The sequence below is a fragment of the Carettochelys insculpta genome, chromosome 9 (assembly GCF_033958435.1).
Source record: "Carettochelys insculpta isolate YL-2023 chromosome 9, ASM3395843v1, whole genome shotgun sequence".
Taxonomy (NCBI): Eukaryota; Metazoa; Chordata; order Testudines; family Carettochelyidae; genus Carettochelys; species Carettochelys insculpta.
The window spans coordinates 1,691,345-1,713,896 of NC_134145.1; the positions used below are offsets into that span (position 1 = coordinate 1,691,345).

The following is a 22,552-nucleotide window of genomic DNA, read 5'->3' on the forward strand; positions in this document are numbered from 1 at the left end:
TGGGGTGGAAATCTGTTCTCTCTGGGTGTGCCCTCCCTTCTAGCACTAGCCAGGCTATTAGTATCCAGGGGAAGACCTCCTCCTCCCAGCCAGTCTGGAAATTTGCAAACCAAACTGCTTTCTGGAAGTTGCTTTGTGAATCCCAGACTCAGAATCCACATGAAGGAATCCCTGCTTATCCCTTACTGGCCCACCAGGCCCACAGCTCTTTTGTCCTTCCACCTCTCCATGGACTCAGAAGTGGAGTCCATTATAAGAATATATGTTTCCAGCATCTAGAGGTGGGGGATTGCTGGACCTCTCCTGCATCCTACGGAGACTAACTGTGCAGCTGTTTCTCTTGGTTCTCACAGGGCTGCTCACATTCCCTGATAGTTTTTACTTTACTTGCACCAGCTTCCAATTCCTGAGAAACTTTTACACTGCCTGCTTTGGACCCTTCCAGAGCACAGCCAGTGGTTTCACACTCAGGCAGGTCCTGGTCATCAGGAGCTGAAACAAACTTCTCCCCAGGCAAAGGGCTGCTCTGGCTCTTACAGACAAGCACCTTTCCTGTTCACTCTCCTTCACCTCACTGCCATTTTCCACAGCCCCCAAGGCTGCTCAGGAAAAGTTTCAGGGAAATTCTCTTCCTCAAGAGCTCCCCTAAACAACTCACCCTTGTCTGGCTCCACAGAGACACTGCTCCCTTGAGCCACAACCAGCTCCTGGGTTTCACCTACAGCCAGGATCATTTCTGGCCCATCAGGCAGATTCCCACATAATCCCCCTCCAGGTAGACAGCTAGTACCACCGGACAGAAGGTCAGGATCATTTTCCTCCCTTCTGCTACCAGCATCTTTATCGTCATCAGTCAGCGTAACTCCATTGCCAGTCTGCTGTTCCTGTGTCCTGGCTAGAGGATGACTCTGGTAGGACAGAGTCCTCTCACCCCTCCCAGTAACACCTCAGCATCAGACAAACAACAAGTACCAGAATCATCTGGTCTCTGGGATTCCCTGATGATACTAACTGGATCAGACCAAGTTAAAGCATCACCCTCCCTGAGAGACACAGAGGTAGGCCCACTTCCCATCTGGGCTTCAGCTGCACTCAGATCCAGCCCTGGGATCTTGGCCCCATCTTGAGCCCCCACAGGCTCAGACAAAGGATTCACTTCCCTAGAAGCAGAAGCCCCCTTTTCTGCACCAAGGATCAGTGTCCTTCTCAGGGATACCACTGCCCATCCCAGAGCCATTCCCTCTGCTCCAGCCCCTATGGCTGGATTCAGAGTCACACCTGGAATGCTCTTTCCGGGTTCCATCTCCCTCCACCCCAGGCTGGGGAGTCTTCCTCAGACAATGGATTAGTTTCCTCTTTGGCACCTTTTCCAAATGCAGGCTCTGCTCTCTCCCCAGGCTGCTGCTGCTGTTCAACACAGACAGACAATTGGAGACACTCTCTTCTCTCCTTTGTCCCAGCCCCCCTGGCTGGTCTCGACACACACCCAGAAGGTGAGGCAGCTTCTCTCACAGACAATTTGCCATTCCCAGTGGACAAGCTGCTTTCCTGCACAGACACACAGGCACCTTCCTCGGCCCAGGCCTGGAAAACTCTTCGCAGATCTGTCTTGGCCACTAGTAGACAATGCGTTGGAATCGCTCCTTCCCTCCTTGAGCTGCTGCAGGCCACCCGGTTCAGCGCTCCATGCAGTCCAGGGTTCCCTGCCCCGATCTGGACTCACCTCTGCAGGAGTTTCCTTAACTCTCAGCTCCGCCACTGCACATCCATGCTGCCTTGTCCAGCTCCTTTAATCTCGATTCGGTTTCCAGGTGCTCCTGCTTCACAGCGGAGTTGCTGAGTGTGGTTGCAGGCTCACAGGCTGATGCCCTCTGCACCCCATGATTCCTGGAAGAATCCCTTCAGTGTGCCAGACTCCTTGTGGGTCACAAGCTCCCTGGGGTTAGGCTGTAGGCTCCTCCGCCCTCTGGGACCGACTTCAACAGACTCCCAGAGGAACCTCTTCTTCGATGTGACACTTGCTGTCAAGGACCATGAGCACCCTGTCTTGGGAAGAACTCATTCAGCGTGTCAGCCTCCTCATGGGTCACTTGTTCCTGGGGGTTGGGCCCTCGCCCCCTCCACCTTCTGGGACTGATTCCAACGGACTCTCAGGAGTAGCCCCTCCTCAGGTGTGACACCCCCTCTCGAGGACCATGACCACAGTTGCTCGGGTTCAGCCACAGGCCCCTCCGCCTTGGGGAACTGAACCTTACTGCCCGTCAGCCCACCTGGGTCTCGCTGGCCCCCCTTCTTCCTCCTGGGACCCCGTCACTTACTGTCGGATACTCCATCTTGGGGTGCTGTACATCCCACTGCTCACACCAGTGTGGTGGGGTTCAGGGGTCTCCAAGCTCTGCACCCACTCTGCAAGCAGGAACAGCGGATGTATTAGTCGACAGGCACAGCATCTTACAGAAGAGTCAGTGCAGCCGGCAGAGACAGGCAGTCCTATCCATGCTGGGGAGAGGAGGCCCCGAGGGGCTTCTGGGGCCTTGGCCCCTCCTTTGTCTCTCTCCAAGCCAGACTAACTGCTTTCCAACTCCCAGTTCCATTTCAAACCCATCAGGCTCCACCTCCTCCTCTGTCTGCAGCCCAGAGGTGTCATCTGGTCTCCAGGTTACCCTCAGCAGGAGCCCCGCCCCCCCGCAAGCCACACACACACCCACACCCGTGTCCGCCACTCCATCACAGTCGCACACCGGAGGAGAACAGGGAATCTGACCTTGCGCCGACAGAGGCAGGTCCTGAGCCAAAACGGGGCGGTTGTGTGATTAAACTCCTGATCGTAACGCACAGCACCGGGGAGGGCATGGGGCAGGGCTGAGAGCTGCCTGGGCAACCTGCCCCCTGGCGTTCCCTGCGTTTCAGTGCTTGGCTTTCCAGCCACGCCAAGGGAGCGACCCTCCTTCATCTCAGGGCCACAAGGGCAGCCTGCAGCTCGCTGCCGGCTGGGGTTCGGCCTGTGGACGCCGTTGCCCACCCCGCCATGCCTCTCGCCCACTGGGGTGCTGGAGTCCTGGCCTTCCTGCCACTCCACCTTCTTCCCAGCCCTTTCAGAGCACCCTGCATGGCTGGTTCCCACTGCAGCCCCTGCTCCTCCCGGTCCCCAGAGCTGGAGCAGCCGTGACTCTGCAGACTCCTGGTGCTCTGCATGTGTGTGGAGGAGGGGGGCTCAGGAAGGGTGGGGCCTGGTGTGCAAGAGGGACCTGGAGGTAGAGGGGCTGGCAGGGGGCCGTAGGCGGAAGCCCAGTGGGTGCGGGCTGCAGAATTGAGTCAGATGGGGGCCCTTTGCTCTGTGCACAGGGTAAACGCAGCCACCTCCTCTGCCCCCAAGAGCTGAAATATGCAGTGCATGCCTGAGGTCGGCCGTTGTGCACACACATTCGCTCCCAGCACAGCACCCTCGAGTTCAGCTGTGAGTTGGACACACACACCTGTTGAGCCGCCAGCTGATGCAAAGTGGAGCCCCTGCAAGAGGCGGCTGGCAGCAGCAGCACCTGGCTCATGGCAGCTGTGACAGGGTGGTTGTGGCTGTGTAAGCAGACACTAGCCAGGGCTCTCGCTGCTGCCAGCCCTTTGTGCACAAGCCCAAGGCTGCACGGCCAAAGTGTGAGCAGGCAGCGTGGTCCTGGGCGCCGGAGAGAGGCCTTAACGAGCACGGAGCAGCAGCCGCCTGCTGCCACCCACAGCCAGAGGGGCCTGGAGGGGGACAATGGGCAGCAAATGTCTGCAGGGCAGAGGGGTGCAGGTGCTCTGGCTGTGCCTCCCCCACCCTGCAGCTCACAGTGGTCCCGACGTGTGAACACTACAGTCCACCCCACCCCCACACACCCCCCAGATCCAAGGGTACTGGTCGGTAAAGATGCAGCTTGTCCTGGGCCCGGCTCCTTCCAGAATGTGACAGCCCCTGGAGTGGCCTCCCTGGCCCCTGGTGAGGTGCTCTGATGGGAGGCCAGCCCCAAGTCGCTGGCGGCCCTGCTGTGACCACGCAGCGAGTGAAACATCTGGCACAGCACCGCCGCCTCCGTTTGCCAGGAGCTGCCATTCACTGGTGTTCGTTAGGAAGCCCCTTGGTGTGCTGCAGGCCGCAAGGGTCTAATTGAATACGGGGCATTTAAGCCGCCTTGGAAGTTCGTGGCCAACTATGAAATTTGCCATTTTTTTGCTGCGAGGGTCCCATGAAATTGGTGGTTGTGCCGGGTGATCTACACGCTGGCAGCCCACCAGCGTGGGGGAGACACACAGATAGGGCTGCTCGTTCCCCACACAGCTCTGTGTGCATGAGCCCACGCCCGGTGTCCGTGGGCAGCCGCTCGGTGCTCCACACCAGCGTAGAGCACGGACCAGCTGCAGTGCTGTGAGCCAGGCCTCTGGGCGCCAAGCCAGGCCCCTCCAGCCCTGCTGTGGAATGGAAGAGAGTGAGACTCAGGCTGCCGCCCTCGAGGCAAAGGCACCTGCAGCGGATTCCCCAGGGAGGGGGCCCTCGTAGGGCCGTCAACAGCTGGAGCGTCAGCCCACTCCCTGCCCCTTGCTGTGTGGGAACTGTGACTAGCCAGGAGCCTGTCCTGTCCTGGCCTTTCCTTCCCTGTCCTGCCCCGGCCGCAGCCACTGGGCTCTGACCTGAGCTAGGTACAATGGGAATTAGGGGAAATAAGTGGGAAGGCGCATGGGCCTTGCTGTGCTGGACCCAGGCCCTGGGCAGGTGGCCAGGCCGCTGTGCACCGCTCCAGAGCGAGGCAGTGGTGTTTAACGTGCCACGTTCTTTGTCATCAGTTGCTGGAGGCCATCAGCCAGGGCAGGCGCCAGCGGCGACAAGTGGACAGGCTGAAGCCCTACGTTGCTGCTCAAGTGGACGTGTTGCCAGAAGCCTTCACCTTAGGAGACGAGAAGACCTACAAGGGCTTCTACAACAAGCCACTCTCCGAGGAGCTGAGCTATCGCTGCTTCGTGCTGGCATCGCTGGAGGACGGTGAAACGGTAAGGGGCAGCCCCGGGGCTCCGCATGGGCAGCCTGTTCATGGAGCAAGTGGGGAGCGCCAGGCAGTGCAGCTGGGGCAGGAGAGGAGGCCTCTGCTGGACCTGACTTGCGGATGACGTCTTCCGAGTGAAGGGCGGGGGGGGTACCTTAGACGCACAAGCTGAGAGCTGAGGGCAGCCCTGGGCATCGAGCTCCAGATGGCTGTGATGGGGGCTGGCTCTGAGAAGTGATGGTGGAGCAGCCCCACGAGTCCAGGCCTGTGTGCTTGCAGCATGAGGGCTGGGAGACAGCCCATAGGCCCCCCAGCTGCCTCGCTGGCTCTGCCCCCCCCACAAGCCAGGCTCCCAGCCTCTAGCTGGCCAGCTGTGGAGACACCTCTAAACACACCTGGGGCAAGGAGCCCAACAGCACAGCTGGGTGGGCCCCAGAGGGCTGCCCTGGGCTTGCCCCAGTGCCCTGTTAGACAGAAGCACTGTGAGTGCCACCACCTTGCTGTCTCCCCTGGCAGAAGCACCCCAACGCAGTCTGCCCTGGGACAAGTCAGAGCTCTGGGAGGGCAGCGGTACCTTGGGGTACCTCTGATCCCATTGAGTGGGGGTCTGCCCTGCTGCAAGAGGCGGCTGGAGTCCTGTGCACCCCCTCTGCTTGGCACTAGGGGTCTGACTCAGAAGAGACACTGAGGGGAGCTTGGACAGTCGCTTCCCTTGCGGGGGCGTGGGAGGAAGTCAGTCCCCCTCTTGCCCCAGTGGGAGGTCTCTGGATGCACGTGGGTGCCCTTTCCCTGGTGCCTTCCTTGTGAGGGGGGCTGGAGCACCCGGCTCCCCACAGCGGAGGGCTGCTAGCCCAGCAGGCGGGGTGCCGCAGTGAGCGTGAGAGAGCTCTGGCTGCACAGGGCTGGGGGGGAGGGCAGCAGAGGAGGCAGCAGCAGGGTGTGAATAATGGCAGCTAATAAAGATGCTCAGGATCCTCCGCTCAGCTCCCATGCTGGGGCTCACTCTTCAGCCTCATTTACTTGTAATGGCTCATTAGCGCAGGGTCAAACCTTCATTCTTCATCGGGGCCGGGGAGGCGTCTCCACTGACAGCGCAGCGGCCTCGGCTCCAGCCGCCCTGGCGCTCCCCTGCCCCGGGAGAGATGCCCCAGGGGGGGTGCTGCTGGAGGCGGCTGCCAGCTCCCCTCCCAGGGCAGGCAGAGGGGACACTGGAGTGGTGTGTAACGCAGACGAAGGCAGCTCGTGGCCAGTTCCAAAGCTGCCATTTGCTCCAGGGGCGCCGAGTGCCCTGGGCTGCTCCATTTCAGCACCCAGGGTGCTCAGCTGTCTGGGGGGAGAACTGCTCTAAGTTGGATTGTGCCGTTTCCTGGGAAGGCATGTGGGGGTTATAACATTTTGAGGGGTTCTAAGCCAGATGAGAGAACCAATCCTGAGCACTGGGCCCCTTATAGCTCAGGCTGGGATTTCCTTCTCGCTAAGGTGAACCAAACCAGCCACGGCAGCACGTCTGCCAGCCCCACTGCCAGCCAGAAGCTACACAAACAAACCCACAGACTGCCCAGCTGCTCCTAGTGCCCAAACCAGCCACCTTCCCGCTCAGGTGAGAGGCTATGAAAGCCTCCTTCACCAGATCCACAGATTCTTCCAGCCCCCAAAGGTTAATTAGATCTTACCCAAAACAGCAGCTGGGCCCGTCCTTTAGAGTCTGAAGATTTATTAAGAAAGAACAACAGAAGCTGAAGTGGTAAATGACATAAATTGATACAGCGAGTGATGCAGGATACAGCTGATGGTATAAGCTGCTGTTCGTGAGAGTCTCTGGAAATACATCCTCTGAGGACAGGCCCCCGCAGTCCACACAGGCTTAGTTGATGAGGAATGAAGACAAGATAGCCACTGCCAGGGACATCTTTATAGATTTGCCCTGTGAGGGAAAAATCCCTCCACAGTGGAGGTCACCTGCTCAGGTGACCTGTTGGGGCACTCTGCCATTGGCCGCAGGCTGAGCCAGCAGGTCTCAGTCGGTGTGGAGTCTCTGCTCCTTTGTTCAGCCCGTGTCACCTGGCTGGGTGACACTGAATCCCACCAGTAAAACATTTCTAGTACAGGTACAGAGCCAACATCCGTAACTTTACATACACAGATGGCACAGACATGCAAGTAGCATAAACAGACTCGGTGACTCACCCGCTTTCTTTACACACCTCACATGGCCCCCTTGACATAAGATGTGGTGGTTACACTAATGGTTATATATTTGTTGTAAAAATCCAGTGGCATCCTGGGGGGCAGGCAAATGTCCCTGCAGGCAATGTCCTGGCTTTCTGGTGGAGAGCCCTGGGTGGGCAGCCAGGCCTACCCCGCAATGGGCAGAGGGGCCCTACGATAGGATGGGCAGGAGTCATTCCCTTCAGACTACGGAAGGTTTGCACTTCTCTCGCCACGCGCGCTGCAGAAGAGGTACGCCGCCAGCCCTTACTCAGATGAGATTGTGATGGAAGTGTCGTCGGCAAAGCAGCAGGATGAGCCCGAGATGCTGTGGGTGATGGGACCGGTGCTGGCCGTTATATTAATCATTATCATCGTCATTGCGATCCTGCTCTTCAAAAGGTGAGTGCTCAGCTCACGCGGCAGCTGCAGGCTCATAGCGTGGCACCCCTCCCTCTCGCTGGGACATGTCTCACCCCCAGCGAGGCAACGTATGGGGCTGGTTTGCAAAGGCTATCGGTAGATGGTGTGGGGCATGAATGCGAACGCCCAGGTGCAGAAGGGGGTGGGAGGCTGGGGTGTCCCAGGCCCCATGGGGCACTTGGGGGAAGGGCAGCTGTCTGGCCTTGGTGCCGTGCTAGGAGGAGTCCCGTCACTCAGGGCAGCTGTCCCAGCCTGGTTCCTAGAGCCTGAGCGTGCTGGTGAAGCAGCAGATGTGGGAGTCCGGTTGGTCCCCCTGGGGAGCTCCTCCTCCTCCACTCCACCCCACCCCTCAGCAGGCTGCTGCTCCTGACAGGCATCCCACAGCAACTTGTGCTCCCCACTGAAGGCCCAGCCCTCCATGCCCTGGGCCCTTGCTCCGCAGAGTGGCCCTGTCTCGTAAGCCTCCACGAGGAGCCACTGGCTCATCTGTGTCGATTTCGGAAGCCCTCCATTGTAGCTAGATCGACTCAGGTCCTGAACCCTCTGCATGTGTGTGTTGTGCTGGGGAAAGGGAGCTGGGTGTGCACTGATCAACGCGAGCTCTGTGCCATGCCAGGGACTCACTGACCACCTCCTTTCTTCTGTCTCTGCTCTTCTCTGGATCTAGTAAACAGGAAAGGTAGGAACCTGTTTTCTGCTCTCTGTCTTTTTAAAGCGTATCTGCTTCCCACTTTGGGAACCTACTGCCTGGTGTGTCCCTCCAGCCTGGCAAAAGCTGAGGGTTCAAGGCTGGGGCCACATCCTAACCCCCAGCCTCTAGCAATTCACGTGGCTGACAGTCACAGCTCACCAGATTTGTCAGTGCTTTTCAAAGAGGCAACAATGCCCGATTGTGATTGTAAGTGGCTGTCGGTGTTTCTTTGCACCCCCGGAATAGCTGGTCTGTCAGCTGAGAATTTGGTGCCATTTGTCTGGAACAGGGATCGGTGTCTCCAGCAGCTGGGAGTGTTACCCTAACCTTGCCACTGGTGAGATGACATGCCAGCTGGTAGCTCTTGCACTGACCAAGGACTGCTTGGGAGAGTGTCATCTGCGTTTGGGCTCCATCATTCAGGCGCTGCCTTTACACCTTAGCCCACACCCAGCTGGCCTGTGGCAATAATCATCCCTCTCTGGATAGACGCAGGCAGTTTCCAGGACACCCCAAGTTCAGGGCAGATATTCCTGCATCTAGGCTTCTGTCTGGGGGTCCCTGTGGGTGCTGGGCCCAGGGTGGCTCAGTTTTATGTTATCTGGGGCTCTCCAGACACTGGGTCCCCCCCAGATGAAATAACTCCATCGCATTGTGCTCTGTGCTAGGCATTGTGTGCCAGGCTGTATCTGAGCCCATGGCGCTTCCACCTGTCTCCCAAGTGCTGAGTCGGGCTGGTTTATCCCAAGGCCTCGCTCTCAAGCATCTCCTCCGAGGGGCTTTCTCCCCAGAGTTCTGCATCTCCGATGCAAGTGGGCCCACTCTGGCTGTTGGTCTGTCCCCTGAGAGGCTGGACAGCCTGGATGTGTTGGTTTCACAGGAGCCCCAGGTGGCCTTTTGAAACTGACTAATACCACACACCTTCATTGCCTCCATCCCCAGAGACCCAAGTCACGGTGCCCGAGGACTTGGGGGCTGAAACACAGTAGTGTAAGCTGCATCTCGCCGTAGTGCCTGAGAGCAGGAGAGGCAGTGTTCTCGTGTGTGCCTGTCCCTCCTTCCCTGGTGCTCTGAAGACAAGAGAACCAGAGGACTTGCTAGGTGCTCGGATGGCTCCACCTTTTGCGAGGCTCATGTGCTGCTCCTCCCCTGCCGATCACCCGCAGCATGCAGATGGGCCGGCTGCCAGGCTGAACCTGGCTCGTTGTGGTGGTTTGTCTGCCCCGAAGGAATGGAAAGTCTGCTGCCTAGAAGCAGTAATGATGAATGCTGCCTCGGCAAACCCTGCAGCAGGCACCGATGCGGAGTCCCACCTGCATGCTGGAACGGCACTGTGCCAGTCCTGTGTGTGACACTCCGGTCGCCCCCTAGTCTGACATACGTCTCCTGCCGGGCAGAGCATGGCCAGTGCTCACAGTGCCCTGCCACTCCTCCTACCCCGTTAGAAAGGGGAGGGAACTGAGTTTATGTAGTGACACTCAGCGCTGAGGGCAGAAATGCCAGGCCCCAGGACAGGAGGAGGGGGCGGCTCGGGGCCCTCCTGGAAGTGGAGGGCGTTAGGCAGAAGAGGCAGGCCTGGGAGCCAGCTTCCCTCAACGAGCCCTTCTGTGCTGGCCAGGCTTAGAGACCCTGCCGGAGCAGCCAGGAGCCCCCGTGGGCCCTGCTGGGGCAGCTGCCTCTTTCCCACCCTTCTCCAGCGGTTGGCAGACACATGCTAAAGTTGGTCTGGACGGATGGTGACAAGAGGCCCATCTCCTGCGGAAGGCTGCAGGCTCTGTGACACCCACCCATGGGGCAGTACCTTGGGGTTTCGGCCTTGTCCAAAGGACCTGCTAGGTCTGCGTGGAGGCATCTGGCTCAGCACCGCCCTATGAGAAGTCTCTGGTCTGTGCAGCACAGCGCCCACCCTACACGGTCCCCTGTGTTTTAGCCCAAGCAGAAGAATGGGGCTGTGACCCCTCCCCAGAACCAGTCAGGGCTCTGCCTCCCCAGCTAGAGAATTCAGCGCCCAAGCTGGGGACATAAGTAGGGCAGCGTGTTTTACTGCCCTGTTGATACACGCCTTGGGTGCCTCCAGCCATTCCAGATGGGTGTTAATGGCCCAATAAACACACCCTGAAGAGTCTTTGCACCATTACTCCCCAGTTCTCGACATTTTCTTCTTTGCATTGGCGAAAACCTTTGGCCACATCCTTGCACTGCAGGAAACAGTTCCTGGGGAGCAAAGGAGGACGGGGGTTGCATCCTCTTCCTTGCGTCTGATGAACGCACGGCACGGAACATGGGAGCTCCTTCCAACCATGCCCTGGCTGAGCCCTTCTTGTCCTGCCCTGGCAGAGCAGAGTGGAGAGCTTGAGGCCAGCACCATGTCCAGGGTCCCACAGATGGGAAGTCCCGGCTCCCTGACCTGAGCCCTTCCTGCCCGTCCCTCCTGGGGCTGAGGAGAGCCCAGGACACTGATCTGCTCTCTTGCCTGTAGCCCTGACCATCCTACCGCCCCCCCCTCCCCCCCAACACACACGTTGGCTGCAGAACCCGGCCTGCCAGCTGGGCCAGGCAGCGAGGACTCCTGGGGCTTTCTTTCACTCGTGGGGGAGTGAAGCTCCCTGCCCGGGAGTGCAGCGGCCGAGCCGACTGGCCCGTGTCTGCCCAGCCGGCCGGCTGTGTGCGGTCACTAGGCTGGTCTGTGGGATGAGCTTTGGGCCTTGCTGTGCCCTAAATTGTGACTTTCCTCCCCAGGAAAAGAGCCAACTCCCCGTCATCCAAGGACGAGCACTCCATCGGCCTCAAGGACTCCCTGCTGGCTCACTCCTCCGACCCGGTCGAGATGAGGCGCCTCAATTACCAGACCCCAGGTAGGGCTCTGGGCGGTCACTGCCCGGGGGTGTCCTGCAGCCCCCCAGCAGGCACTGGGCTCAGGAGGCTGTGCTGCCTCTGCCCTCGGAAAGGCTCAGCCCCGTCCCAGCCATCGTGATGAGGGCAGCGGCTGCTCTGCAGAGGCCCCCTCTCCCTGCCGCGTCCCACAGACACACTGGGCCGGCTGTGTGTCAGCCCTGCCGGTGAGCCGAGGCTGCTCCGGGGGGGTTGCTGCAGTGTGTGCTGCGCTCTGGCCAGCCAGGGGGCTGTAGGGCTCAGGGGAGCTGAGGGTTCGCCTGTATGACCCGCCCCAGGGACGTTGCTTTCTCCTGGCACTGACGTGGCCAAGGAGCAGAGCGAGGAGACTCTGGCCTGCCAAAGGCGAGTGTCAGACAGCCACGGTCTGGGCTGGGCAGGTCCCGGCCCGTGCTAGCTCTGGGGAAGGGCTGAGGCACAGGCCAGTCCTGCCCTGCTGATGTGCGCGCGGGGAGGGACGCTGCTGGGGGCTCTGGCTGTGGAGCACGGCTGGGCAGGTGACGCTGTGTCGCCCGGGGAGGCAGCTGGACCTGGCAGCGTGGAGCAGCCTCGTGCTGTGTCGCTGGGGCCCTGGCGTTGGCTGGACTGGGGACTGGCTCGCCTGGCCTGAGGGAATAGCCCTCCCTGGCCGCAGCAGAAGGGCCGTCAGGGCAGGTAGCGGGAAACAAGGGGATGCACCACTCCTGCTGCTTCCAGCCTGGGACTTGCCCCGGACACTGCCTGCGCTCCCTTCTGGGCGGGCCAGAGCTTTCGCATCCCTGCCGCCTTGCGGCTGTGTGGCTCAGCACCAGACCCAGCTCTCCTGAGGTGCCAGCACAGCTTGTGCAGCCCAGCGTTGGCAGGGCTGGAAGGGCCGGGCCCGGGGGCTGCAGGAGGCTCTGGCCAGGCTCTGGCGCAGCTTGTGCAGGGCTGGAAGGGCCGGGCCCGGGGGCTGCAGGAGGCTCTGGCCAGGCTCTGGCGCAGCTTGTGCAGGGCTGGAAGGGCCGGGCCCGGGGGCTGCAGGAGGCTCTGGCCAGGCTCTGGCGCAGCTTGTGCAGGGCTGGAAGGGCCGGGCCCGGGGGCTGCGGGAGGCTCTGGCCAGGCTCTGGCGCAGCTTGTGCAGGGCTGGAAGGGCCGGGCCCGGGGGCTGTGGGAGGCAGTGGGTTGCGTAGCTGGCAGGCAGTACAAGGCCAGGCTCGTGTTCCCGGGCAGGTTGGCTGGGAAGGGCCCGGGGACGGGGACAGGGTGTCCTCGTGGCCTGAATTATGGCGAGTGTTATGATGTGGCTTCTGGGAAGATTGTTACTGTTGTGGGAGGGGGAAGAGCCTGGGGCTGAAGGAGGAGCTGAGCGCTCACTGCCAGGGCCGCAGATAGGTGAGAGGCAGCCCCAGCACAAGTAGCTCCCTAGGGTGGCAGCACCCGGGGCTGCTGCATGTAGGGACACGCCTGCCGGCCCAGGCTCCCTGCCCAGCTCGCAGTGGTGTGAGCACAGGGTGGGTTGGGGCTTGGGTGCCGCTGTCACCCAGGGCCCTGCACGGATCTGCCCAAGAAGCACGTGTGGGGAGGGGTGGAGGCCTCACCCCGCAGCAGCAGGGCAGGCGGGTGCAGGCGGAGGGAGTAAACAGCCCCCTTGGAGAAAAGACCAGTTCCCAGAGGGCTCTGTGGCCTTGGGTGCGCGCTGGGCGCGTCCCTGCCAGGCAGTTTCTCCCGCACTCTGGGGGGGCTCTGCAGGCCGGGGGGCGCCTGTGGCAGCTCTGGGGAGTGTGTGCGCACTGGCGGGCTCTGAGCCCGGGGGGCGCAAACGGTACGTGTGCTGCCCCGCTCCTTGCCCCAGGCACCCCCGCACTGGGGGGGCGCTGCGCCAGCAGGACAGGTTGGCTGCCGGGCCTGCACGGGGCATGACTGCTGGTCCCTGCGAGAGAGCAGGGGCAGGGAGAGGTTTGTTTAGTGCATCATTCATCCCCTGCTGTTGCTGAGTTTTAAGCCTTATCCCTGTGACGGCTCCTGCCCCAGACGGGCAGATTTCTCGAGTCGTTGGCCCCTTGCCGCTGGGACGTTTGCTGGGCTGTCTCTCCTGCGGGGTGGAACAGGTTCTGATGAGGCCCCTTTGGCTGGGCCTCGCTGCCGAGAGTGGCAGTCCGAAGACCTGCCCAGCAGCAGCAGCAGCAGCAGTGAGGTGCGGGGCCTGTTTTCCACCACCAGAAGGAGTGTGGTTCCCTCCCTCGCCGCGTCCGTCTGCTCCTTCCCCTCTCGCCTGCGGGCAGCCAGACCACAGGGCCTGTGCGGGGCGTCTTCGTTTGATGCCTCCGCACAGAGCGGCACTTCTGTTTGTACCCACGTGGGGTAAAACCTCCTCCCCCACGGCCGCACCCTGCTTGGCCCCCCAGCTCGGCTCCGGGCGAGGGAAGCCTGCCACCACCCTCGCTTCTCTGCATCTCACAGCCCTGCCTCTCCTCGCGGAGCTCTGCCATGACTGTCGGAAGGCTAACGGGATTTCTGTTCTGCCCCGTTTTTTTCTTTGCAGGTTCCAGTGTCCCCAGTTGCCCGAATATCTCAAGTTAGTTTCTCTCCTCCTGTATTTGTCTTGACACTTTGCTTTTCTCTCTCCTCCCTCTCATCTCCGCTGGTTTCGTTATGATGCCATTGAAGGTCACTCTCACTCACAGCCCATTTGAGTGGCAGTAATTTCACTTTCCGACACGATCAGTGGGCCAAGACCTCCCCCACAGGCCAGGTTCGGGTGCTACTTGTGTCACACTCCAGCAGCTCGGCTCAGCTCAGCACAAGGCAGTCCAGGGCTGCGAGGTTTGGGCCATGCGGACTCCACTGAGCCATCCCCGCTGACGAGCAGGCAGCTGTTTCTCTTCAGAGCTGCGTGCCGGCCCAGCCTGCAGTGTGTCTGGGCACAGCTCGGCGTGGGTGTGGCTGCAGCTGTGAAGCTCCACCTGGGGTGGGCAGCAGGACGGATGCTCCCTGGGAGGTGGCTGAGGCCAAGCAGAAAGGCTTTCCCTGGCCCAGGGTGAATGCACTCTTCTTTCACCTTGCGCAGGCAGCGTCCAGCCTAGCTCCAGCCTCCGGTGAACACACAGGGCTGCAGAGCGCTTGTCAGGGCTCGACTGCACCTGGATTTACTCCAGGAATCACTGTTCTGCCTTGAGTCCCCGCCCAGCACTACCCAGAGTAACTTCTGTGCATACACAGCCCCGAGCCCAGCACCACAGCCAGGCCAGGAGCAGAGCTGTGTGGGAAGCCAGGAGCCTGGCACTCGTGAGCATCACGCAGAGTTCAGCCCCAGTAACTGCACACACCTCTCCTTGCTCCTCAGGAGTGGCAGGGGAGGTCACTGTGTGAGCCCTGGGCTGCAGGGGAGCTGGGGTGGCCATACTCAGGGCTCTGCAGACTGCAGGCTGGTTGGGACCAGTGAGGGGCTCTGGCAGAGCATTCTCCGGGCTCTTGTGCTTCCCCTGCCCGCCCTGAGGCTGCCCTGGGGAAGAGTGCGGAAGGCCAGGAGCCGTGCAGAGCAGAGCCCTCCCCTGGGCGCTGTTCTGGAGCCCCTGTGCCAGGCTAGGTGCTGCACCCCTCCCCCAGCTCCGGGGCCCGAGGAAGTGACGCCCACTCCCTGGGCAGCGCAGAGCAGCTGCAGCAGTGCTGGGAGCCGTGGGCCCACGGCTCTGCCATGTCACGGCAGGGACCTTCCAGCTGGCGCCAGCTCTTCTCTGCCTGCATGCCCTCTGGCCAGGCTATGCCCCAGGGCCCTGGCTCGGCGTGCACGGCTGGGGCCGCAGAGCACTGATCTCTGCCCAGCCCTGGCCTTGCCGTGCCTCACTCGCTGGGGAGAGGCCCCACAGCCCCACCCTTGCCCCCAGGTGGGTGCTCCAGCGGGACTCTGTGCCGCAGCGGGGGTGGGGCTCCTTGCACATGGAGTGGGGGCGGGGAGCAGCGTGTGTTCCCGCACACAGTGCTGACGGGCCCTCGTGCGGAGAGCGGAAGTGTTCCCCAGTGGCTGCAACGGTCTGTACAGTGGTGTTTGTCCCACCGTCCGAGGTGCTCCTTCCCTGTCGCCCCAGCTGCCCGTCGCTGCTGGCAGTCTGGCAGCAGCTCCTGGCTGGGCTCCAGCCTGTCTCCCTGTGCGCTCATCAACGGCATCGCCCATTAATCTGCATCGTTAACCCCCGGGGGGCTGGGAATCCACAGAGCAGCCGTGTGTCACAGCCCTGCAGTTCATGGCCCCGCCAGCTCAGCTGTTCAGGCACAGCGTCCCTCGGGGCTGGCTGTGAACCCCACAGGCTGCACTGAGCTTCTGTCCCATCCCTCCTGGGCTCTGTTGCTCTGTGCACGTCACCAGGGACGGGCGCCTGCCAGCCACACGTCCAGCAGCCCGTGGGCAGCCAGCCTGCCCGGCACAGGGCAAGGCAGGGTAGGGTGGGCAGGCAGCCAGGCCCTGGGGTCCCAGCCCGTCTCAAGTGCTGCTGAGCACCGAAGCCCAGGCCTGACGCCTGCAGTGCACACGGTGCTCCCACTCCCAGCTGCTGGTCTGGGGCCAGGCTGGGTGGGTACGCAGCAGTGGTACGCACGCCCCTCTGGCTCCGCCGTCCCTCTGGGACCTCGTTGGCAGAGGTGACGAGACCGCCCCGCTGGAGAGAGCTGCCACTCTGGGGAACCTGTGCGGGAGGGAGCGCTGGGCTGCTCGGCCGCTGGCGGACTGAGGCTTCTCCACTCCATGGCCGTCAGCCGGTGCCCACCTCTGAGCATGCTCACTGGCCACGCCATCCCTCCCATCACCTGTCTGTCCTCACCGTGCAGCATGCCGCCATCCCGCCCAGCTCGTCCATGGTCACCCCAGCCCCGGCGGCTTTGCTGGGTGCAGAGCAGTAACTGGCTCCCTTGGCCTGGCAGGTATGCGCGACCACCCACCCATCCCCGTGACTGACCTGGCGGACAACATCGACCGGCTGAAGGCCAACGATGGGCTGCGCTTCTCCCAGGAGTACGAGGTGAGCCCCTCGAGGGAGATGGGTGTGCCCTGAGCGTGGGGCCTCGCCCTGTGGCACCGCTGGGGGCTGCCCTGGCAGAGCCCTCGGTTACGGACACGGGGAGCATGAGAGCAAACGGGGCCGTGTCTCAGTGCCTGGAGCTGGGCTGATGGGTTCTGTCTGGCCCCAAGCAGGGGGTGAGCTCGGCAGGCGGCGGCGTGCCTGTGGGTCAGGACGGAGCCCAGCAGTGAGAGGTAACAGTTAGGGGCTGGTGCAGCAAGAGAATGCTTGGTCTGCACGCTGTGCCTCGTGTCTCAGCTGGGGGCCTCCCTCCAAGCTCCCTCACCCTACCCGTGTCCTGTCCTAACCCCACCCCGTCCCCACACTCCGCTCTGCCTGCCCCAACCCATTGGAGGGGAAGAGAGAGCGGATGCACTGAGCTGGCAGCAGCTGGCCAGGTGCCGTGTGTCGGAGGGGCAGGGAGAGCAGATGCACTGAGCTGGCAGCAGCTGGCCAGGTGCCGTGTATCGGAGGGGCAGGGAGAGCGGATGCACTGAGCTGGGGGCAGCTGGCCAGGTGCTGTGTCGGAGGGGCAGGGAGAGCGGATGCACTGAGCTGGGGGCAGCTGGCCAGGTGCTGTGTCGGAGGGGCAGGGAGAGCAGGTGCACTGAGCTGGGGGCAGCTGGCCAGGTGCTGTGCGTCGGAGGGGCAGGGAGAGCGGATGCACTGAGCTGGGGGCAGCTGGCCAGGTGCTGTGTCGGAGGGGCAGGGAGAGCGGGTGCATGGAGCTGGGGGCAGCTGGCCAGGTGCTGTGTCGGAGGGGCAGGGAGAGCGGGTGCACGGAGCTGGGGGCAGCTGGCCAGGTGCTGTGTCGGAGGGGCAGGGAGAGCGGGTGCACGGAGCTGGGGGCAGCTGGCCAGGTGCTGTGTCGGAGGGGCAGGGAGAGCGGATGCACTGAGCTGGGGGCAGCTGGCCAGGTGCTGTGTCGGAGGGGCAGGGAGAGCGGATGCACTGAGCTGGGGGCAGCTGGCCAGGTGCCATGTGTCAGAGGGGCAGGGAGAGCGGATGCACAGAGCTGGGGGCAGGTGGCCAGGTGCTGTGTGTCGGAGGGGCAGGGAGAGCGGGTGCACAGAGCTGGGGGCAGCTGGCCAGGTGCCGAGTGTCGGAGAGGCAGGGAGAGCGGGTGCACTGAGCTGGAGGCAGCTGGCCAGGTGCTGTCTGTCGGAGGGGCAGGGAGAGCGGATGCACTGAGCTGGGGGCAGCTGGCCAGGTGCCGTGTATCGGAGGGGCAGGGAGAGCGGATGCACTGAGCTGGGGGCAGCTGGCCAGGTGCTGTGTCGGAGGGGAGGGAGAGCGGATGCACTGAGCTGGCAGCAGCTGGCCAGGTGCCGTGTATCGGAGGGGCAGGGAGAGCGGATGCACTGAGCTGGGGGCAGCTGGCCAGGTGCCGTGTATCGGAGGGGCAGGGAGAGCGGATGCACTGAGCTGGGGGCAGCTGGCCAGGTGCCGTGTGTCGGAGGGGCAGGGAGAGCGGATGCACTGAGCTGGGGGCAGCTGGCCAGGTGCTGTGTCGGAGGGGCAGGGAGAGCTGATGCACTGAGCTGGGGGCAGCTGGCCAGGTGCTGTGTGTCGGAGGGGCAGGGAGAGCGGATGCACTGAGCTGGGGGCAGCTGGCCAGGTGCTGTGTCGGAGGGGCAGGGAGAGCTGATGCACTGAGCTGGGGGCAGCTGGCCAGGTGCTGTCTGTCGGAGGGGCAGGGAGAGCAGATGCACTGAGCTGGGGGCAGCTGGCCAGGTGCTGTGTCGGAGGGGCAGGGAGAGCTGATGCATGCAGCTGGGGGCAGCTGGCCAGGTGCTGTGTGTCGGAGGGGCAGGGAGAGCGGATGCACTGAGCTGGGGGCAGCTGGCCAGGTGCTGTGTGTCGGAGGGGCAGGGAGAGCGGGTGCACGGAGCTGAGGGCAGCTGGCCAGGTGCTGTGTCGGAGGGGCAGGGAGAGCGGATGCACGGAGCTGGGGGCAGCTGGCGAGGTGCCGTGTGTCGGAGGGGCAGGGAGAGCGGGTGCACGGAGCTGGGGGCAGCTGGCGAGGTGCTGTGTGTCGGAGGGGCAGGGAGAGCGGGTGCACGGAGCTGGGGGCAGCTGGCGAGGTGCTGTGTGTCGGAGGGGCAGGGAGAGCGGGTGCACGGAGCTGGGGGCAGCTGGCGAGGTGCTGTGTGTCGGAGGGGCAGGGAGAGCGGGTGCACGGAGCTGAGGGCAGCTGGCGAGGTGCTGTGTGTCGGAGGGGCAGGGAGAGCGGGTGCACGGAGCTGAGGGCAGCTGGCGAGGTGCTGTGTGTCGGAGGGGCAGGGAGAGCGGGTGCACGGAGCTGGGGGCAGGTGGCCAGGTGCTGTGTTGGAGGGGCAGGGAGAGCGGGTGCACGGAGCTGGGGGCAGCTGGCCAGGTGCTGTGTCGGAGGGGCAGGGAGAGCGGGTGCACGGAGCTGAGGGCAGCTGGCCAGGTGCCGTGTGTCGGAGGGGCAGGGAGAGCGGGTGCACGGAGCTGGGGGCAGCTGGCCAGGTGCTGTGTCGGAGGGGCAGGGAGAGCGGGTGCACGGAGCTGGGGGCAGCTGGCGAGGTGCTGTGTGTTGGAGGGGCAGGGAGAGCGGGTGCACGGAGCTGGGGGCAGGTGGCCAGGTGCTGTGTCGGAGGGGCAGGGAGAGCGGGTGCACGGAGCTGGGGGCAGCTGGCCAGGTGCTGTGTCGGAGGGGCAGGGAGAGCGGATGCACGGAGCTGGGGGCAGCTGGCCAGGTGCTGTGTCGGAGGGGCAGGGAGAGCGGGTGCACGGAGCTGGGGGCAGCTGGCCAGGTGCTGTGTCGGAGGGGCAGGGAGAGCGGGTGCACGGAGCTGAGGGCAGCTGGCCAGGTGCTGTGTCGGAGGGGCAGGGAGAGCGGGTGCACGGAGCTGGGGGCAGCTGGCGAGGTGCTGTGTCGGAGGGGCAGGGAGAGTGGGTGCACGGAGCTGGGGGCAGCTGGCGAGGTGCTGTGTGTCGGAGGGGCAGGGAGAGCGGGTGCACGGAGCTGGGGGCAGCTGGCCAGGTGCTGTGTCGGAGGGGCAGGGAGAGCGGATGCACGGAGCTGGGGGCAGCTGGCCAGGTGCTGTGTCGGAGGGGCAGGGAGAGCGGGTGCACGGAGCTGGGGGCAGCTGGCCAGGTGCTGTGTCGGAGGGGCAGGGAGAGCGGATGCACGGAGCTGCGGGCAGCTGGCCAGGTGCTGTGTCGGAGGGGCAGGGAGAGCGGGTGCACGGAGCTGGGGGCAGCTGGCCAGGTGCTGTGTCGGAGGGGCAGGGAGAGCGGGTGCACGGAGCTGGGGGCAGCTGGCCAGGTGCTGTGTCGGAGGGGCAGGGAGAGCGGGTGCACGGAGCTGGGGGCAGCTGGCCAGGTGCTGTGTCGGAGGGGCAGGGAGAGCGGGTGCACGGAGCTGGGGGCAGCTGGCGAGGTGCTGTGTGTCGGAGGGGCAGGGAGAGCGGGTGCACGGAGCTGGGGGCAGCTGGCCAGGTGCTGTGTCGGAGGGGCAGGGAGAGCGGGTGCACGGAGCTGGGGGCAGCTGGCCAGGTGCTGTGTCGGAGGGGCAGGGAGAGCGGGTGCACGGAGCTGGGGGCAGCTGGCCAGGTGCTGTGTCGGAGGGGCAGGGAGAGCGGGTGCACGGAGCTGGGGGCAGCTGGCCAGGTGCTGTGTCGGAGGGGCAGGGAGAGCGGGTGCACGGAGCTGGGGGCAGCTGGCGAGGTGCTGTGTGTCGGAGGGGCAGGGAGAGCGGGTGCACGGAGCTGGGGGCAGCTGGCCAGGTGCTGTGTCGGAGGGTACAGCTCCGTTCCAGGGTCCGTGCGAATGGGCAGAGGTGCTGCCACTCCATACGCCGCTCTCCTGCTCCAGGGCGCCGCGGGTGCGGTTAGCCTGCTGGGCCCGTGCGCTGTAATGCCGGCGGCGCTATCTTGTGCTGCTGTGTGCGTGAGCAGGGCGTCCATGGCACACTCCGCCCCCCCAGCCTGGCCTCTGTTGTGTGACCTGCTTCTGTCGTGTACGCCGGGCGAGGTCAGCCGGTGCCTGATGCAGCGTCTCGTGGCTGGGGAATCCTGCCCGGGGGGTTCGTCTCTGCCTTGCAGAGCCTGCCGCACAATAGAAAATTCGTGTGAACCCTGCACCATTTCCCTGTGCTGCTCCCCTGTTCAAGTGGCACAGCTGGCTGAGAGCCCCATCAGTCGGACCTCCCAGGCTGAAGCAGCCGGCGGTTGCTGCGTGCAGTTCCTTTGCAGGGATTCTGGCACATTTGACCCCCAGGTTGGGTGGAATTGGGGAGCACGGCAGACGCAGAAGGCCGTGGCACTAGGGTGGCTGGCACAGCAAGCAGTCATGCAGCTGCTTTCCAGCTCAGGAGCGTGCTGAGGCAGCCCTGGCATAGGTGTGCTCACGTCTCTCGTTGGTCCTGTCCCAGCGCATGGCGTGGTGTGCCCATTGCATCAGGACGAGCAGTGCAATTAGCCAGGGAGCTGGGCTGGCCAGCCAGCTAGGGGTGCTCTGCAGGGAGCCATGGAAAGTGCTGGGGGCAGCGGGCTGCCGCCAGCCGCATGCACACAAGGCAGCAACTGCTGCTGCCTGAGAGCTCTGCAGCCTTGAGCACTGGCCTGTGCCTCTCCCCAGGGCCTGCAGCGCAGCGAGAGCTCAGAGGGAGTGGGTGCAAGAGCCGCTGCTCGGGGCGTGGAGGGGAGCGGAGCGGCCGGGGAGGGTCCCCAGGCCTTGGGGAGCGTTCCAGGTTGGGCCACTGGCGGTTTCAATGTCAGAGGAGCCACAGATTGTTTTCCCCCAGAACCCAACAGCCGGGTGTCCCCCGCAGGCTGCATGCTGGGCAGCGCTGCGCTGCAGACACGCTGGGGGCCTTGCCTGACCTCAGCCCAGGACGGGGAGGGCACCCAGCACCTGCCATGGGCCAGTGCAGCCCCGTGCTCCCGGAGGCAGCAGCCCTGTGACCCCGAAGGGGTACGCCCCGGGCGGGTGGGCAGAGCGCATGGGAAGCAGGCAGGTCACCAGCCAGGCAGCACTGCCCGCTGCTCTGTCTGCGCAGCCAGGGAGAGCCCAGGGACGGCAGCTCGGGGCAGGCTCGTGCTGCGGCTGTGTTACAGCTCCGCCTGTCGGACACCTGCCTGCACTGCAACCACCGAGCGCTTGCTGGGTGCTCCCAGGGTGATGCGGCTGGGTGGTGGGGTGGGTGCTGCCCTGGCGCTGGGACTGCTCAGACAGAGGGACTGGGGCATTTCTGCCTCCCCAGGCAGAACATGGCCCCCAGCCCCCTTTGTTCTCCCCGCTTCCAGGCTGCGTCACACGCAGATCGGAAGCAGGGCAGGGGCCTGGCAGGGCGGCTGCAGGATGGTGCTAGGGGGGTGAGGAGCAGCTGTCTTCCCCATCTCCGTTCCAGAGAACAGTCCTAGTCAGGTCCCAGCCCTGCTCTCTGGCCTGGGAGCCTGGCGCTCGCCCAGCCCATCCAAGCCCCCCTCACTGGGAGCCTGGCGCTCGCCCAGCCCGGCCCCACCCCCCCTCGCTGGGAGCCTGGCACTCGCCCAGCCCGGCCCTGCCCCCCTCGCTGGGAGCCTGGCGCTCGCCCAGCCCATCCCAGCCCCCCTCGCTGGGAGCCTGGCGCTCGCCCAGCCCATCCAAGCCCCCCTCGCTGGGAGCCTGGCGCTCACCCAGCCTGGCCCTGCCCCCCCTCACTGGGAGCCTGGCGCTCGCCCAACCCGGCCCTGCCCCCTCGCTGGGAGCCTGGCGCTCGCCCAGCCCATCCAAGCCCTCCTCACTGGGAGCCTGGCGCTCGCCCAGCCCGGCCCCACCCCCCCTCGCTGGGAGCCTGGTGCTCGCCCAGCCCGGCCCTGCCCCCCTCGTTGGGAGCCTGGCGCTCGCCCAGCCCATCCCTGCCCCCCTTGTTGGGAGCCTGGCGCTCGCCCAGCCCATCCCTGCCCCCCTTGTTGGGAGCCTGGCGCTCGCCCAGCCCGGCCCCACCCCCCCTCACTGGGAGCCTGGCGCTTGCCCAGCCCGGCCCTGCCCCCCTCGTTGGGAGCCTGGCGCTCGCCCAGCCCATCCCTGCCCCCCTTGTTGGGAGCCTGGCGCTCGCCCAGCCCGGCCCCACCCCCCCTCACTGGGAGCCTGGCGCTCACCCAGCCCGGCCCTGCCCCCCTCGTTGGGAGCCTGGCGCTCGCCCAGCCTGGCCCTGCCCCCTCGTTGGGAGCCTGGCGCTCACCCAGCCTGGCCCTGCCCCCTCGTTGGGAGCCTGGCGCTCGCCCAGCCTGGCCCTGCCCCCTCGCTGGGAGCCTGGCGCTCGCCCAGCCCATCCCAGCCCCCCTCGCTGGGAGCCTGGC

General features: G+C 64.2%; 1 protein-coding gene across 9 annotated transcripts in view; it reads left to right on the plus strand.

Moving 5' to 3' along the window:
• PTPRF (protein tyrosine phosphatase receptor type F) overlaps window positions 1-22,552 on the plus strand; it is a 730,253-nt gene that overhangs the window by 677,364 nt on the left and 30,337 nt on the right. For 4 of the 9 annotated variants that reach the window (XM_075003555.1, XM_075003556.1, XM_075003562.1 and 1 more), the window contains 6 exons: window positions 4,816-5,019; window positions 7,468-7,622; window positions 8,260-8,322; window positions 11,074-11,189; window positions 13,730-13,762; window positions 16,102-16,199. In XM_075003555.1, coding sequence (XP_074859656.1) covers window positions 4,816-5,019; window positions 7,468-7,622; window positions 8,260-8,322; window positions 11,074-11,189; window positions 13,730-13,762; window positions 16,102-16,199 — 669 coding nt within the window. The remainder of the gene's footprint in view (window positions 1-4,815; window positions 5,020-7,467; window positions 7,623-8,259; window positions 8,323-11,073; window positions 11,190-13,729; window positions 13,763-16,101; window positions 16,200-22,552) is intronic. The other 5 variants (XM_075003558.1, XM_075003560.1, XM_075003561.1 and 2 more) reach the window with 3 other exon arrangements.